This window comes from Dreissena polymorpha, chromosome 10, assembly GCF_020536995.1.
Source record: "Dreissena polymorpha isolate Duluth1 chromosome 10, UMN_Dpol_1.0, whole genome shotgun sequence".
In the NCBI taxonomy this organism is placed as follows: Eukaryota; Metazoa; Mollusca; class Bivalvia; order Myida; family Dreissenidae; genus Dreissena; species Dreissena polymorpha.
The window spans coordinates 43,772,012-43,788,258 of NC_068364.1; the positions used below are offsets into that span (position 1 = coordinate 43,772,012).

At 35.5% G+C, this 16,247-nt stretch overlaps 1 protein-coding gene and 1 long non-coding RNA gene across 3 annotated transcripts in view; both read left to right on the plus strand.

Annotated features, from left to right (window-relative positions):
• Positions 1 to 12,049, plus strand: part of LOC127848094 (uncharacterized) — an 18,864-nt gene extending 6,815 nt beyond the window's left edge. Inside the window, exons 1-2 of one of the 2 annotated variants that reach the window (XM_052380393.1) lie at positions 476 to 622; positions 9,094 to 12,049. In XM_052380393.1, coding sequence (XP_052236353.1) covers positions 9,119 to 11,917 — 2,799 coding nt within the window. In that variant the 5' untranslated portion in view covers positions 476 to 622; positions 9,094 to 9,118 and the 3' untranslated portion in view covers positions 11,918 to 12,049. Of the gene's footprint in view, positions 1 to 475; positions 623 to 9,093 lie in introns of those variants that run through there. The other variant, XM_052380392.1, reaches the window with a different exon arrangement.
• A 2,700-nt stretch (positions 12,050 to 14,749) lies between these two features.
• On the plus strand, positions 14,750 to 16,247 carry LOC127848783 (uncharacterized). The gene is made up of 3 exons (XR_008034771.1): positions 14,750 to 14,896; positions 15,308 to 15,431; positions 15,582 to 16,247. It is a non-coding gene; the product is annotated as an uncharacterized LOC127848783 (long non-coding RNA).

The following is a 16,247-nucleotide window of genomic DNA, read 5'->3' on the forward strand; positions in this document are numbered from 1 at the left end:
TATACTAAACAATCTCTTGCACGACGGTTGCATTGCATTCACTGCATTAAAGAAAACCATATCATACCATGATATCTTATATCAGTCTTAATTCATTATTATAAAATTGATATGTTTTTTATATGTTAAGAAACCAACATACATACACGCGTCGAAGCAATTCCTAACGTCACTCAATAACAATTATGTTCAATTGTTTACATTTGTGAAGTGCGTGGAATGATTCCATCTGCGTAAATGGGCAATAAAATAGTTTCAAAGAGTTGCATTTAAACTCGCAAGTTTTTGCACGATTTATTGTACATTTAAAAGTCATATTTCTTATTTTAATGCATGCGATCTTAAATATCCAATCAAATATACATTGAATGCGTGTGTTAGGTTTCACCTATTTTATAGGCAAAATGGCAAGCTGAGCATTTCGCAGAGTTGTATGTGAGAGCAAGGAACGGCAACTCTGCGTGGAGATTGCGAAATTTGTTTGGTTATTTCACTGAAGGCTGACGAGGTCAAAGCGTAGTCCGTTTCGCTACGAAGTCGGGTATTTGTTTTACTACGAAAGCATTGTGTACATACACATGACATCGAAGAACGGATAAGTGGAAATTTGTGTTTAAAACAGGTAAGATTCTGCTTTTGTAATAACAAAACTCTGCATTTAAGCACAATGACATTTCATAGGTCTGTTACATCTAATTATGATTCAACATGTGTCTGGTTTATGCGTAAAACTTTAAATATACCGCTGATTTATTTAACCGAAGTCAAGTTTCAATTAAAAAAAAATGCAATTAAGGTTTACAACTATGTTTGATTGACACAATTTTACAATATCCATATTGATGTTTGTATCGTTAAGCCACTGGTGTGTTTAGAAATGTGTAGGCTGACCCAGTTATCAGAAATAAAGGCTAAATAGTATTATTATGTATGATCATGTCTCTGACAGTATGCGTATATGCCTCGCTACGACAACGCTTTAGCGTGTATGCGTTTCGCACAGAAGACGTATTGGTTATCTCTCAAAGGCGAAATAAAGAAAATGTTATTAATACAGTCATCAAGTGGCTGGATGTTTTCTTTGAGGAAGAGGTAGTAAAACGACACAACATGATCCGAAGCGCACAGTCGATATGGTAATGCACAATATTATGATATAATTAAATTCACGACTAGGCCAAAGGAAACGATCAAAATCGAAAATCCATATATAAGACGACAGTTGAGAGTCGAGAACCTAATGTCGTCGGTCTCAATAAAAATTAAGCATCTTCACCTTGTTTTAATCCCTTAAACGTTCTTTTGTATTGAGACCGGCGATAGGTTTTTAGCATACGGTATTCTTTATCAAATAACATTCGATGCTCGTTATGTCCAACTCGCTTATCTCGAAACTCTGCTTATGTCAAAGTAAATCCCATGTCCAAACTTCGATCCTTCTTCTTCTCATACGGAGTTTGATTTTTACATTGTATATATCAAAGCGATTTTCTAGACAATCGATTATCGCCAACTAATTTTGAAATGAATTTTATGTTCGTATACATGATTTTACTTGTAAAATCAACAGCGGTAACTGCCGTAAGGTATAGGAAGTAGGACCCCAATTGCACAAATCCGCAATTTCATAATCAATGTATTGTTGTTTAGGTGTGGCAGTGGGTTTCTGTCACATGTTATTGTTTACGGCGTACATGACAACCGGTTAATTTACCTCGTGTTACGCGGTTAAGGTCCAGTCTCACTATGATGCCAACGGAGCCCCGGTGCGTTATCAGGCATCTACCGTGATGAACCGGGGCCCGACCGGGATGAACCAGTGCTCCACCGGGAATTTACCGTGGACGACCGGGGACAACCGGGGCTCCACCGGGAAATTATTAAAATGTGTAATACCTCCGGGATGAACCGGGAGTCACCGGGTCGGACCGGCAACGACCGGCGTGGCACCGGGAACAACCGGGACTGCACCGGGAACAACCAAGACGGTACCGTAGCTCCACCAGGACCCCGGCAGAGCTACGGGGAGCCTAGTGAATGCCGACAGAGTCCCGGTATAGCAATGTTGCATTAGTGAACCGGCGCTCTTCCGGTGCCGTCTCGGTTTTTCCCGATGCAGTCCCGGTTGTTCCCAGTGCCAAGCCGGTCGTTGCCGGTCCGTACCTGTGACTCCCGGTTGATACCGGAGGTATTAAACAATTAAATACTTTCCCGGTGGAGCACCGGTTGTCCCCGGTATAACTGGGGCGTTGCCGCAGCTCTGCCGGGGTCTGATGCCGGTATAGCCCCGTTGAGTGCCGGCGTAGTGACGGTATATGTATGGTGAAAATTGCAGTCTGCAATAACTGCAAACTGCATGTGATATGTCATGAAAAGGATACAGAGACTTCGTTTAGTAACCTATACATTATATTTGTACTTCGTAGCACAACCAATACATACTCTGTGCGAAACCTACACATAAAGTGAATTGTAATTTCCTTCGAAACAAAGCATTTGAATAATTAAAATACATGTTCTTAACCTGTTTTGTACTTTAAAATGTGTAATGTACAATGAATCAAAGTAACATGTAGTTTTATTTAATTTAAGTAAACGTAATTGGCTATTTTTACATAATAAACACCTTATGCATTGCTTCAAATCAAAATATTTCGATTTAAGCTCAAAATAAATGTAAAGGTTGCAATTACGCGCATTTGTTAATAGTTTGTTATTGAAAATAAGTACCTACCATTACTGGATGTTCCGTTCTCTTATCCATAAATACCAGAAAAGATCAAACTCGCCTGATTAAGTAGTGTATGTACAAAATGTTTTCGTAGTAAAACATATACCCGACTTCGTAGCGAAACGGACTACGTTTGACCTCGTCAGCCCCCAGTGTATTTGTTTAGTGTGATTTACGCATGCATATTTATTAATAAACATGGCGTTGAGATTTGTGGTGTCTCTCCAATGTTAATTATCTTGTTAAAACTAAATATGAACAAAGTATCTAAGGGATTTGTTTATAGTTTGTTGACACGCTGATTGTCAAAATAATTGTCATGTAATTATTAAACAATAATGTTTTTCATTAGGCTAAAAAAAGTAAAATAAAACTCCAGACTCATGCACGGATAATCCTCATTCTAATTCGGTGACATAATAAAGCGTTTGTAATGCATTTCCTCGATAATTTGTCAAATACGTGTTCTACACATATATCACATATAATTCGCAAACAAAATATAGCCTGCGCTAAAACTTTTATTTTCTGAGGTGACTGGTTCAAATCCCGGAGAATGTGATACTCTTTTAGTCAACGTTTTTTCTTGCTATTGTTATTAGTTAAGACTGTTCGAAACATGATATATTTATAAGTAATCATATTTAAGAAGAGCCTTCAAAAATATATGTGGACACGCTGCTCTAGGCACTTGTTTTGGTTAGAATTATACCATATCTTTAGACGCGACGTTTTATTTTTGTACTCGCAATTATTTGATGTATTCTTAAAAATGCTTACTTATTATTTGATTGAAAGAATAGGTTTATATATTGTTTACAGCATAACAACATATCATGAACAATTAACACTCGGTAAGTTATAAAGCATAAAAGGAAGTCATTGCATTTTTAAGAGTCAATGCGCAATGTACTCATGGTGAGTATTTGTGATCACGATTTCTACAGCGTTCGGCGTCCTATCATTAACATTTACATTGTAAAATGTTAGTTTAAACCTATTTATTTTAGCTCGATTGCGTCGAAAGCCTTAGGCTTATATAAACGCTCTCGAGTCCGTTTCCTGGGCCTAGAACCAGTACTTGGTGTCTTTGGGGGAGATCGAAAGAACGCTCCCACGGTGGGGATCGAACCCGTGACCTCCCGGTCGCAAGGCGGACACCATATCCATTACACCACGGCGACCCACGGTGACTGATAACTAAGCACAATTCTAAACTCAGTTATGTGGGATAAAAACAAGGGAACTTATTTAAATTATAGCAAAAAAGCTGATAAAAACGCTTAGTCATGCGTTTTGCCCAATCTCAATAACACATTTGTCCATTAATATACCGATTATGAGTTTGTGACTGGGGCATTATGGCGCAAATTAGGTCACTGATTTAAATAGACGGAACACAGATTGTGAACAATCTTGATGTCCAGATGATTTACTTGATCCAATCAGCATGAAGCTTGCCTTAAACCATTTTTCATGTATATCGTTGCTGAGTGTGTGATACTTCTTGAATGTTTGCAAATATTGTCACCAGGAGGCAGTGAGAGTTTTCCTTATATATTGCGGTAGCTATAGTTAAACCTTTGAATATTGAAATTCCTTTTTGCCAGATTATCACGAAACTTAAGGAGAACTTTACTTTGATTATCATTGCGGCTAAAGTCGTTCATGGTTTTGGTCCATTGAAAAACAGATTTGCAAAGGGTGATGACAGTTTTCCTAATCAGGCCCTAGTAAATCCTTTTAAACTTATAGAATTCGCATTTATGCCCCAGTCATCATTAAATTTTCGCAGAGTATTTAAATGTTGTTCTTTTTTTTCATTGAGCCCTTAAGTCCGTTTATCCTCTTTAGTATTTGTAACGCACCGAATATGGACATTTTTAGTATGTTATTAATTTATTTGTTTCAGCCAGGAATATCATCTATAATAATACGAGATACACATTCTACATGAATGTTGGAAACTAATAAGAAAATTCTTTTCTACAAGTTTGGTGCGGAAATAAACGAGACGAAATTTATCACTTAAGTTTATTAAACGAAAAGATGGGATATTATATTTAGTCCCGACATCCGGCTCGATAGGCTAGATTAGTTTATCGATAAATGTTTGTTCAGAGCTAGAAAGAATTCATAGTTAATTTCTGATAGTGCTTACCGCAAATATCAGTAGCACTTCAAATATAAATAGCAACAGACAAACAACTTGCAGCAAACGTGCACTTGTAACCTCCACAATCCGTACCGACAGACATGTTATTGTTCTAAACTTTGTAGATCAATTTAGATGATAATACGTTAAATTGATATGAAAGCAAATACTTTTATTGCCCTTATGACATTATGAGAATTAAGTATTGCTGGATAGTTCACTATTTCGAGCATATGTACTAATTTACAAACACATGTAAAAGTCATGTTATAAAACTACTAATGTCTGTCATTGTTTGCGTAATTTTGCAAGCGTAAGTAAGCCAGAGTTTTGCATTTTTTAGAGGCAACTCTTTTACATATGAAACGGGTACCATGTTCGTTGTATCCAAAACTTAATTACATTTTTAAATGCCAATATTTAAAATGATCTGCCAAGTTATAATACTTAACAAAGCTCTATTTAATTATAACAAAGCTCAATTTAATAATTCGTTATCATCTAAAAATGTTGATTAGCCTAAATTGGTTAGCAGACATTAGCGACATACTAATTCACAGGGACATTGATGCGATACAATAAAGCAATTAAACGAAAACATACTCTATTCTTACGTATTTTCACACGATTAATGGTCAAATACAGGGGATGTAGATTTTTAAGCAATATATTTTTGCGTGTTGCAACACTGAAATAATGCCAGTCGTTTCGATTAACTGAGTTGTTGAAAGAGTAATACATTTTCTATATGTTTGTATACCCTGCATTACTGTTAGACCGTTTTTTTCCTCTGGTGGGTACATTGTAAAGGGATTGCTAACATAATACATTTAATACGCAACAACACGTTTTATTTATTGAAAAGCCAAACATAACGACTCTGTATTACAATTTTAACGATAATAATATATTGTGTTTTTTTACTCATGATATTTGACAATCGGAATGATATGTAGTGCTTGTCTTATTTCCAGTTGTCGAATGCAAAACGACAGGCGGTATGAAAACAAACCACTGTAATCTAATTGAGTCTGAATTTTCAGTCTTATATCTTGCTAACAGCCTTTATACACAATAATCGTTTTGATTGAAAGGGAATGCAAGAATGCTCCTTTATGTATTAATTCGATATGTCTAGATGTTATTTGTACATGCGAATAATTGTATTTCCTGTTCGAAATACACGGGCACAGTACAGGGATGCTTTTAGATATTTTTGTTCATATAAATTTGTTCAGCTCCCCTTTAACTTTAAACAACGTAAACGGCGTCTGTACCTGTTAAAAGACACATTCTTTTCATAATTTTGTTTCGTAAAACTGCGTTTGAACCTTTTTGAAGATTTGTGCCATATTTTCTGCTTGAGCAATAGATATGCCGTTATAAATATGGTGCATTATATTAATCGAGCTATACATGTATTTCTATAGTCATTTACTATTGCATATACAATATTAAAAATTTATATATACTTCGTTAAGTTGCGTCATGTGAATACACACACAAATTGAATGACCAGGAAAAAGTAAACACAAACAATACCATATAAGCTATATTTTATGAAAATTCAAGCTATGTTTTCTCGTTTATTTTACCATGGTTTGCATTAACAGTGATATCAAACATGTGATCTATAAAGAATGTTTATCTTACATATACGTACATTTATTCAGACTTGATGAGACTTTTCAAGTTTAACCAATGCCCGGCTATTATTCGTTACACTCATGGATTTTAGTAGATTTTGAACACCAGTTTTCAACATGACCCAAGGTCTCAAAATAATGAGGGGTCAAAATAAAAATGAAAATGATCAATAAACTGAGGTAACTTACAATGTTCCTAAATGCATGTTTAAGGTTCTGTAATAGCTTATCTATCATAATAATGAATAAAACATTTTCACTAAAGCTTTATTATTTCCATAAATGATCATTTCTGGTCCTTTTGTCAAGTTGGATAGTGGAAAACAAATGTGTCAAAATGATGTAAGTCTTTTTTGCAGGAGTCAAAAATGAGAAAATTGCAGCCTGCTTGCATCAAAATGAAGGATTCTGCTTCACTTGGAATAACTGGTTACACAACACGTCAGTTATTTAGACGTTAAGTATAGGAATGGAATTTGAGTCATATAACGTGTTTTTTTCTTAATGCGAAACAAACAACGATATGAAGAACTGTAATTATTTCAGTGTAGTTATATGAATATTAAATATACTATGAAATGAATGTTTATTTAATTATTAGTAGTCTATCGTTCTCGTTTATCCGTGATTTTTATTAATGCCAATAACTGTTCGTTTAGTCATACACTTTCTGTCATTACAGATTTTATAGTCATTCCATTATTGTTTCGCGTGCTGGGCAATTAATTAATAATGCGTTTTACAGTCACGAACTAACCGACCTTACAGACTTTCTACAATGACCCACGTAGAAAAGACTCACTTCGTTTTATTTAATAAGTACAAAAAGCATGTTGAATACAAAACCAATTTTTATTTCTTATGCATACAGGCCATTTTGTTAACCTCGGCAAATGCATGCCAACTTATAAAAATCGTGAATCATAACATACAGTATTACGTAATAGTTAAGTTACATCTGGGCATGTTATTTTAATATTGAAATCTAATGACATACTTAAGCCAGTGGACGTCCTCGACGTCACTATCATAGCACTCGTATTAGCTGCTTTTTATACAGGTACATCATTGTATTTTGTAAATACATTACATAGCTAATCAATCACTGAACTCGGTGAGGGTGCTATTTTTTTTTAAAGTTATTCAGTTTATTAAGTTCATCTCTTGCTATATGGAATTTAAGTGTTTTAATTAAAATATTGAAATCCATGTATTTCTGTCCGTCACAAGGCACTAAACTTAAATACAAGAAACATAAAATCACGCGGTGACAACTTTTACAGCTTAAGATTGCATTTCTTGAATACATTAACTGGCACTTGACTTCAGGATATGTTGAATGTAGTGCAAATAATAAACTTGCTGTGATTGCTCTTTGTTTACGAACATAGGCCGAAACACGTCGGTCAGTGTTTACAATTAGTTTGAGTCAACACATTTGTTGACCAAGATGTCCACGTTGAAAACAAACACCATATGCATATTGTCTTAAGATATTGAAATGCCCGAATGAAAGCGTTATAGGAATGTGTGCATCGATGCCCTTTAATCACACATTCAATTTATCTTTAATTCGTTTTAGGCGCAACAAAGATGTTTGTTTTTACTAACTCGCCAGATCCTATTGTTTGTTCCGATACTCTTCTATTGTGTAGGTTTTTATTATAGATTTGGAAGATTTTTGTTCATGCCATGATTAAAGTGGTAAATAATGTGTGCATGTTTAACAAAAGTAACGAACATTTTTTGGCCGAACTTATTTTGGAGATGTTAGTGGAAGCAAACATTTCAATCATTTTATTGCCTTATTATTGTTCACGACCCACAGTCTTTGTGTGTCGAGACAACAGTTCATAAACAACAGCTAATATTTAAGTCCGTCGTATTACACCAGTATCACTTAAATCATTTATAACAGTTAGTGTGAACTTTAGGAATAATCCAACGTACCAAGATTTGATTGATAAGAAAAACTAGAACTATTGAAACTACAGGTATCTTTTTATGTTGCATGTTCTAAATTAAAACATTCTTTTATAATGTCTGCTTTTTAATTAAGAAGAATATTGATTTTTCGATGGGCTTCTCTTTAGGAAAACGTAGCTTAGTGCTTTGCGTAATTTGCAGTCTGCATAGGCTAATCAAAGACGAAATATTCTTCTTTAACTGGATATTCGCTAAGAAGAGACCTTCTCTAGAAAAAAAATCCATAACAGGCTAAACTGCATCGAAAATGTACTAACATGCAGTTAAGCCATATCGCGGCTTAAATATGCCTCTCCTGCGTTGTCATTTCGTTCATGCGTTGTTCTTTGCCTCTATGATCTCATGTCATACCGTGGGTTCTCCATTTAAGTCAATCATTGTCTGTGCGTGATTTATCTAAATTTTGCCTAGCCGACATTCATAAAATCTTATGGTTGGTGTAGGCTTCAAAATACGATTATGGTATCTAAACTACCCACAATGTGCTCAAAATTCTCTTTTTAGTTTTTATTCCTGGCATGCGTTACGCAGCAGAGTGAATTGCAAATATTTTATTATATCTTTGTGTTTTTCAGAATGTGCACGGTTTAATTGCGAGTAATGGCGACCCGCATTCGACTTAAACATCAAGCTGCAATCCTCGTTATTGGCGTTTTTCTGATATTCGTCTGGCGCCTCTATTCAAGAAGCATCATACAAATCGGTTTGCCTGCCTATTCTACGGAAAGGCAAGAAGAAGTTCTATTCGAACAAATTAAGTATATAAAGTCCATTGACGAGGTGAATAGCATACTTGCATCGTCTGCTAGCAGCGGTCAAACATTTAGTGGAAACCCCCTTCGAAAATTTAATCCCAATGATATTAAATTTAGAAACAAACGGTACCCAGACCTACAGGCGGATCCTGGTAAAACGTTTAAGTGCAAGAGATGGGCGGTCCTTACAACAATATTTACTCCGCCTTCAGAAGCTGTTCGCCGTTTCCTGTATATGAAGAATTGGTGTGTTGTAATTGTGGGTGACAAAAATAAGCCAGTAGGATATGTGTTGGCATCAACAATGACTTTTCGAAACATAATATTTTTGAGTGACAGTGACCAAAATAAAATGAATTCAAAGTTTGTTGACAGCCTACCGTGGCAAAGTTTTGGACGAAAAAACGTCGGATATTTATATGCAATCGCCCACGGTGCTCACGTCATTTGGGATTTCGATGACGACAATATGCTAAAGTTTTGGATCGAAGGAGCTAGTCCATCTGACAGATTGTGGGTTGAAAATTTCTCGGATCTCAAATTAGATAAATTCTATAGCATTCCACTGTCTTTAGTTACTTCAGGATTAAGTTCGGCATCCACTGGAAGTGCACAGCTATTTAACCCGTATCCCATACTAGGGGCGCCTAGCAACATCTGTTGGCCACGCGGGTTCCCTCTTACACTTATACGTAAGTCATCCGATCAAGGTCACTTCAAGTTGAACTTGGTTGAAGAAAACATAGAAAAGACAGTAAATAACATTGGTGTCCTTCAGTCTCTTGCCGACCATGAACCTGACGTAGACGCACTGTACAGGTTAACACAGGGTACGCCATTTACTTTCAAGCGCCCAGCAAAAGGTTCTGACACTAAGCTAATACATTTGCTTTCCAAAGGAGTGTACAGTCCGTTTAACGCACAGGCCACTCTGCATTTCAGAAATGCGTTTTTAGCTTTATATTTACCAGTAACCGTTCCTGGCCGGGTTTCGGATATTTGGAGAAGTTACCTAGCACAAGCTTTACTTTCTCTTCACAACATAACCATTGGATTCTTACCAAGACCAATCGTGGATCAGGACCGAAATTATCATTCATTACTCGCTGACTTAGAATCAGAATTCGCTTTGTATACTGAGACTAATGCTTTGGTAGCGTTTTTAGATGAATGGCGAACAAACAAGACCATTGCCGGTGACAGCGAGTTGCGTTCATTGGAGGATTTATTAGAGGAATTATATATAGAAACGTACGAACGGGGATTCATTGAGATTGATGACGTATTGCATATTCAAAATTGGATACTAGCTTTTGGATCAGTTCGTTTAAATTCTTTTTCTACAGAAAGAAGGAATACAAAGCAATACAAACGAGTTGATGGATATATAATTGACCGCGAAATAATAAATATAGATGTAGGTAAATCAATTATTGTATCAGAAAGTGTCGAACCGGAGGAGTGCACAACTATAAAGAATCGGGCAACTAATATAACATTTTGGACCTCTGATTTACACGACGGGACACGGCTGGACTCGCCCTCGCTGTTGGCATCACTGGGACAGAGGTTTGTTGTGGCAGGATACAAAAGACGTCAGACGCCATATCCGGCGGTATTCGACCGGCCGGGATTCATCGTCCCAGCGAGGATTTCCAACGAAATTTTAAGTTATAGAATAAACACTCAGGCCACCGATGATTTCATGAACAATAACTTTAAGTTTTATGAAAATGACTTGCTATTTAAAAATACCGACGCTTTCTATTGTTCATTTTACGCAGCTATGTGTCAAATTTGGATGCCCTTGAATAAAACTAAATCCATAGTAATGGTAGCAGGTCATAGGTATAACTTGGGGAGGTGCTCTGTAGAAAGTTGGACTAAGCTCAATGAACAGCTGTGGAAACTGTTTAAGCAGAACAACGACCCAGTCAGAGTAGATCACAAACATATTATTGCTGGCGCCAGTCGTTACGACTATGAATATTTAAAGCATTACACAGGATTAAAGCATTCAATACAACTCATTAGCAGTTTCAGCGGATTTTACACTGACGGTAATAAATTCAATCCTACTGAACCAGAAATATTATTTGTGTCATATGGTGCGATGTTTGCTGATATCACAGTAAATGTCGTTGAAATACGTAAGAAATACCCACGATATCAGCTAAGTGACCTCGTTAAACACAAAGCCATCATATTTGTACCTTACTCTGTAATGTCTTTCAAACTGACTGAGTTCTATTCGCTGAATATTCCACTATTCGTGCCAAGCGCAAAATACTTCAAAACCAACGGTAATTTTGGATCTGATCGTACTAGCACCACGGCGCCTTACTGCGACAACGACCCTGACCTTTGGTGGAAGATGCCAAGTCACCCCTCCAGCCCGCACTCTTACAATCCGAACGCTGAATATGCTCAAGACCCGGAAGCTGAGATGTACTGGCTACAGTTTAGCGACTTTTATGAGTGGCCACATATACAATACTTTGATGATGGTAGCGATCTCAATAGAAAATTACAGACTGCTGACTTTCTGGCAATACATAAGTTGATGAAAGCGCAGAATGAAATTCGAAAACAAGAGCTTCTTCAGCAATGGTGCAAACTTATACCACATATCAAGAAACTATAATGTGATTCAATTACGTGTTACACAAGTATAGTTGTTTTAAACTGCGTAGCGAAATCTAGAAACAGACATCAGACATCATGCTAGCTTTTCCTTTTTTATTTTTGTTTGAATGACATTAAAATGTCTTGCATACGAAGAGTTCTATTTTATTTTATTCCGTTGTAACACTATATTAATACGCACAAACACAACACAAATGTACAGGTTTTGTTTTATAATTGCATTGGGGAAAACACATAAAATGTCTGCAGAACAAGTGTAGCAGTTATATTTCCTTGCCTTAATTGTCATAATAATTCTGATTCAAAATACGAGCATCGTACTCCCTAATTTATTGTTTATGCGTCGTAAAGATATGATACAAATGTTAACATCAACTCTTTCAAAAACACGTTTGCACATTTGCTTGTCTCGACATCTTACATAAAACGTATTATGCATATCTTATAAGTTACCGGTATTTGTCGATAAATCGTAAACAGCATAAAATGGGGTGCAGCTGTGAAGGAATTTAACATCAAGAAAGCTTACCATTTTTACAGTCCGCGACATTTAGACATTAATAAGAATGTAAATGGAAAAAAGTAAAATTGAACAAGCCTTATACACTGAGTTTATATGATACAGTTACATATGCCTTGTATGAGTGTTTATATTGCACATATTGTGATAAATCCATCATATATTTTACCTGTTTGTATAAACACATCAGTTCCTTCAATATGTACTTTATTACTATTTTGTGGCGGTTTAAATTCTTAATTTTACAAATGATTCATGTGTTTATGAATTCAATGCGATATTAACATGTATATTTCGGAAAACATAACATTTATTGTCATGCGCATTTGAATACATGTATGTTGTTTTTGCATATGTTCAATCACAAGAAACATGTATGGATGTCATCAACAAGATACAATTTTGGTTGTAATAAATTGTATGTACTGGTTTTTCTTTATCTAAATTAAAGCCGCACACCTTGAAATGAAAGTAAATTTAATTATATACAATGGACATATATTATGAACATATTTTATACTAGGACGTATGGTGTAATGGATATGGTGTCCGCCTAGCGACAGGGAGGTCACGGGTTTTATTCCCACCGTGGGCGCGTTCTTTAGATTTCCCCCAAAGACACCAAGTACTGGTTCTAGGCCCTGGAAACGGACTCGAGAGCGTTTATATAGTTAGTCTTTCGATGCAATCGAGCTCAAATAAATAGGTTTAAACTAACATATTTTATCTATGCCAATTAGAAAATATCTGGTGGTTACAAGGTAGAAATCCGTCTTTTTGCGCTTTAAAACTTAAAAATAATAGCGTTTGTTGAAATGAACGTATACGTCTAGAAATCCTACTTTCGGTTTTTAAAGCGGTACCGTTTGAAAAATAATAAATTACTTGCTAACTAGGCTATAGATTTAATTTTACCTATGCCAATAAGACTATATCTAGTGGAAACAAGGAAGAAATCCGTCTTTTTGCGCTTTAAAACTTAAAAATCAAAGCGTTTGTCGAAATGAACGTATACGTCTAGAATTCCTACTTTCGGTTTTTAAAGCGGTACCGTTTGAAAAATAATAAATTACTTGCTAACTAGGCTATAGATTTAATTTTATCTATGCCGATTAGAATATATCTAGTGGTTACAAGGTAGAAATCAGTCTTTTTGCGCTTTAAAACTTTAAAATAATAGCGTTTGTTGAAATGGACGTATGCGTCTAGAAATCCTACTTTCGGTTTTGAAAACGGTACCGTTTGAACAATAATAAATTACTTGCTAACAAGGCTATAGATTAAATTTGATCTATGCAAATTTGAATATATCTGGTGGTTACAAGGTAGAAATCCGTCTTTTTGCGCTTTAAAACTTAAAAAAAAATCGCGTTTGTTGAAATGGACGTCTACGTATAGAAATCCTACTTTCGGTTTTAAAATGAAAAAAATAAGAAACTACTTGCTAACTAGGCTAAAGATTTATTTTTATCTATGCCAATTAGAATATATATGGTGGTTACAAGGTAGAAATCCGTTTTTTGCGCTTTAAAACTTAAAAATAATCGCGTTTGGACGTATAGTATAAAAATCCTACGGTTTTAAAATGTACAAAAAAATAATAAATTACTTGCTAACAAGGCTGTAGATTTATTTGTCAAATTAACATCAACAGGTATATCTATGGCAAGCGAAATGCACATTAATTCCTTAAACCACGGTTTAACAGTTAACTATATAGTTAAGAGACTTTGAACCCGGGTTCAAAGTGCCGTTTGCACATTCAATCCTTAAACCCGAGTTCAAGAGTTTGAACCGCAGTTCAAAGTGTGTCTAAAAATAGATACAAATCTGTTATCTGAGACTTCCAATTAGCGGAGCTTAAACCACAATTAGCTATATATAGAAGGTAAATGCCGCGATTTCATTGGTCGTCTCTTAACTATAGGGTTAAGAGACTTAAAACTGCGGTTCAAAGTCTTAAACTGCGGTTAAGAGGCCCGGAATGCACATTAATTATTTAACAGTTAATTATATAGTTAAGAAATTTTGAACCCGAGTTCAAAGTGCCGTTTGCACATTAATTCCTTAAACCCGAGTTCAAGAGTGTAAACTGCGGTTCAAAGTCTTAAACTGGGTCTAACAAGAGCGGAATGTACATTTATTATCTAACTGTTGAATATATACAGTAAAAATACTAAAATGAAAGTTTTGACACACCATGCGAATGTCCTATCAAGTTAAGGTGACGATTAACCAAAATGAAGTGTAATATAACCTAATTCAATGGGTTTTATGCGGTGCGATAGTTCACAAAACACCGGTTGACATGGGACGATGATGGGTAAAAAACAAAGACCTATAGATTGTAATCTATAGGTCTTTGGTAAAAAACAATCTCGTCGAAAAACATTTCTCAATTATCAACGATTTTAAGCCGTTGACACTGCATTGCATGGGAAGAAAAGGTGATATTAGGTATGTTGTTAATTAGTGTTGTCGTTTTATTACCAATTTATGGATGTAATCGCTAAACTATATACATTTCTTTACCCGGAAGTGGATAATTCCGATTTATTTACGGAACCACATACATTGATAAATATGCACTGTAGCAAATCTTCATATAATCAATCTTTGTACAGAGAATAAGAAAAAACACTAGTTTAATAATATAAATCCTTTATTAATCAAAATCATATGTTCAACCTCTCCTATACCACTATACCATTGTAACGATTTGGAAAACAGACCGGTTCATGTTGGACTTTGAAGCAGGTAAATTAACTAAACAGTTGTTGCATTGAATTGGTTGAAATTTAAAACAAATGAATTGTAATGGATCAACATGTATAATCTATTTCTTACTAAACGTTTTGCTTATTCCAGGTTGGCGGTCCTCTTCTGAATGTCGTCAATTACGTTGAGCGCACATGGATACGGGGATCCATATGGAAGTCAGAGAACTGGAGCGTCTATAGACAAACAGTTAGGACTAACAACGATGTTAAAGGTATGCTTTTATTCAAAGAACAATTGATGTTATTCTGTTATATGTATATATATATATTTACGTAACGTAATAAACAACATTGTTTATAGCATTTTTATTTCGCCTAACATAATTAACAATATTGTTCATAAACTTTGCTCATTATTTCAGGCTGGCATCGAAGAATCAAAACACGAGCCGGGCGCGCTGACTTAGGATTCTACATGCTCGTCCCCCTTCTACAACGTGAGGCGGCGACAGTGGACTTTACGATTCGTCTAGTGTCGGAGCATGCGCTTGCCCGTATCCATAGAAGGAAATACAAGGACGTCCACGGAAAACTATTCGACACCTGGGACAAATATGAGGACGATGAAATCACCACCACTCGACTTCTGAGGCGATGCAGCAACATCGCAGGCCTTGGGCCCGATTCAACACATGACCCAATCCACGACGAAGATGTCTGAAAAAGAACATGGACATTTAAGAGACAGAAGTGTTGTTGTGTACATAGTTGTAAATATTTATTTTTGGTGTAATATTGTTTGGAAATAAATGTATGTGGTGCGTAAAGGTAAGTAAATTATTGGACCGTTTATTGAATATATTTGTATTTGATTATGTTTTATATGCAGATATTTATTTTTGGTGTAATATTGCTTGCAAATAAAAGTGTGTTGTGTAAAGGTAAGTATATTATTATACCGTTTATTGAGTAGATTTGTATTTGATTGTATCTTTATGTTTTATATGCAAAAAATTTTTTTGTGATATATTTCTTGAAAATAAATGTATGTGTTGTGTAAAGATAAGTATATTATTATACCGTTTATA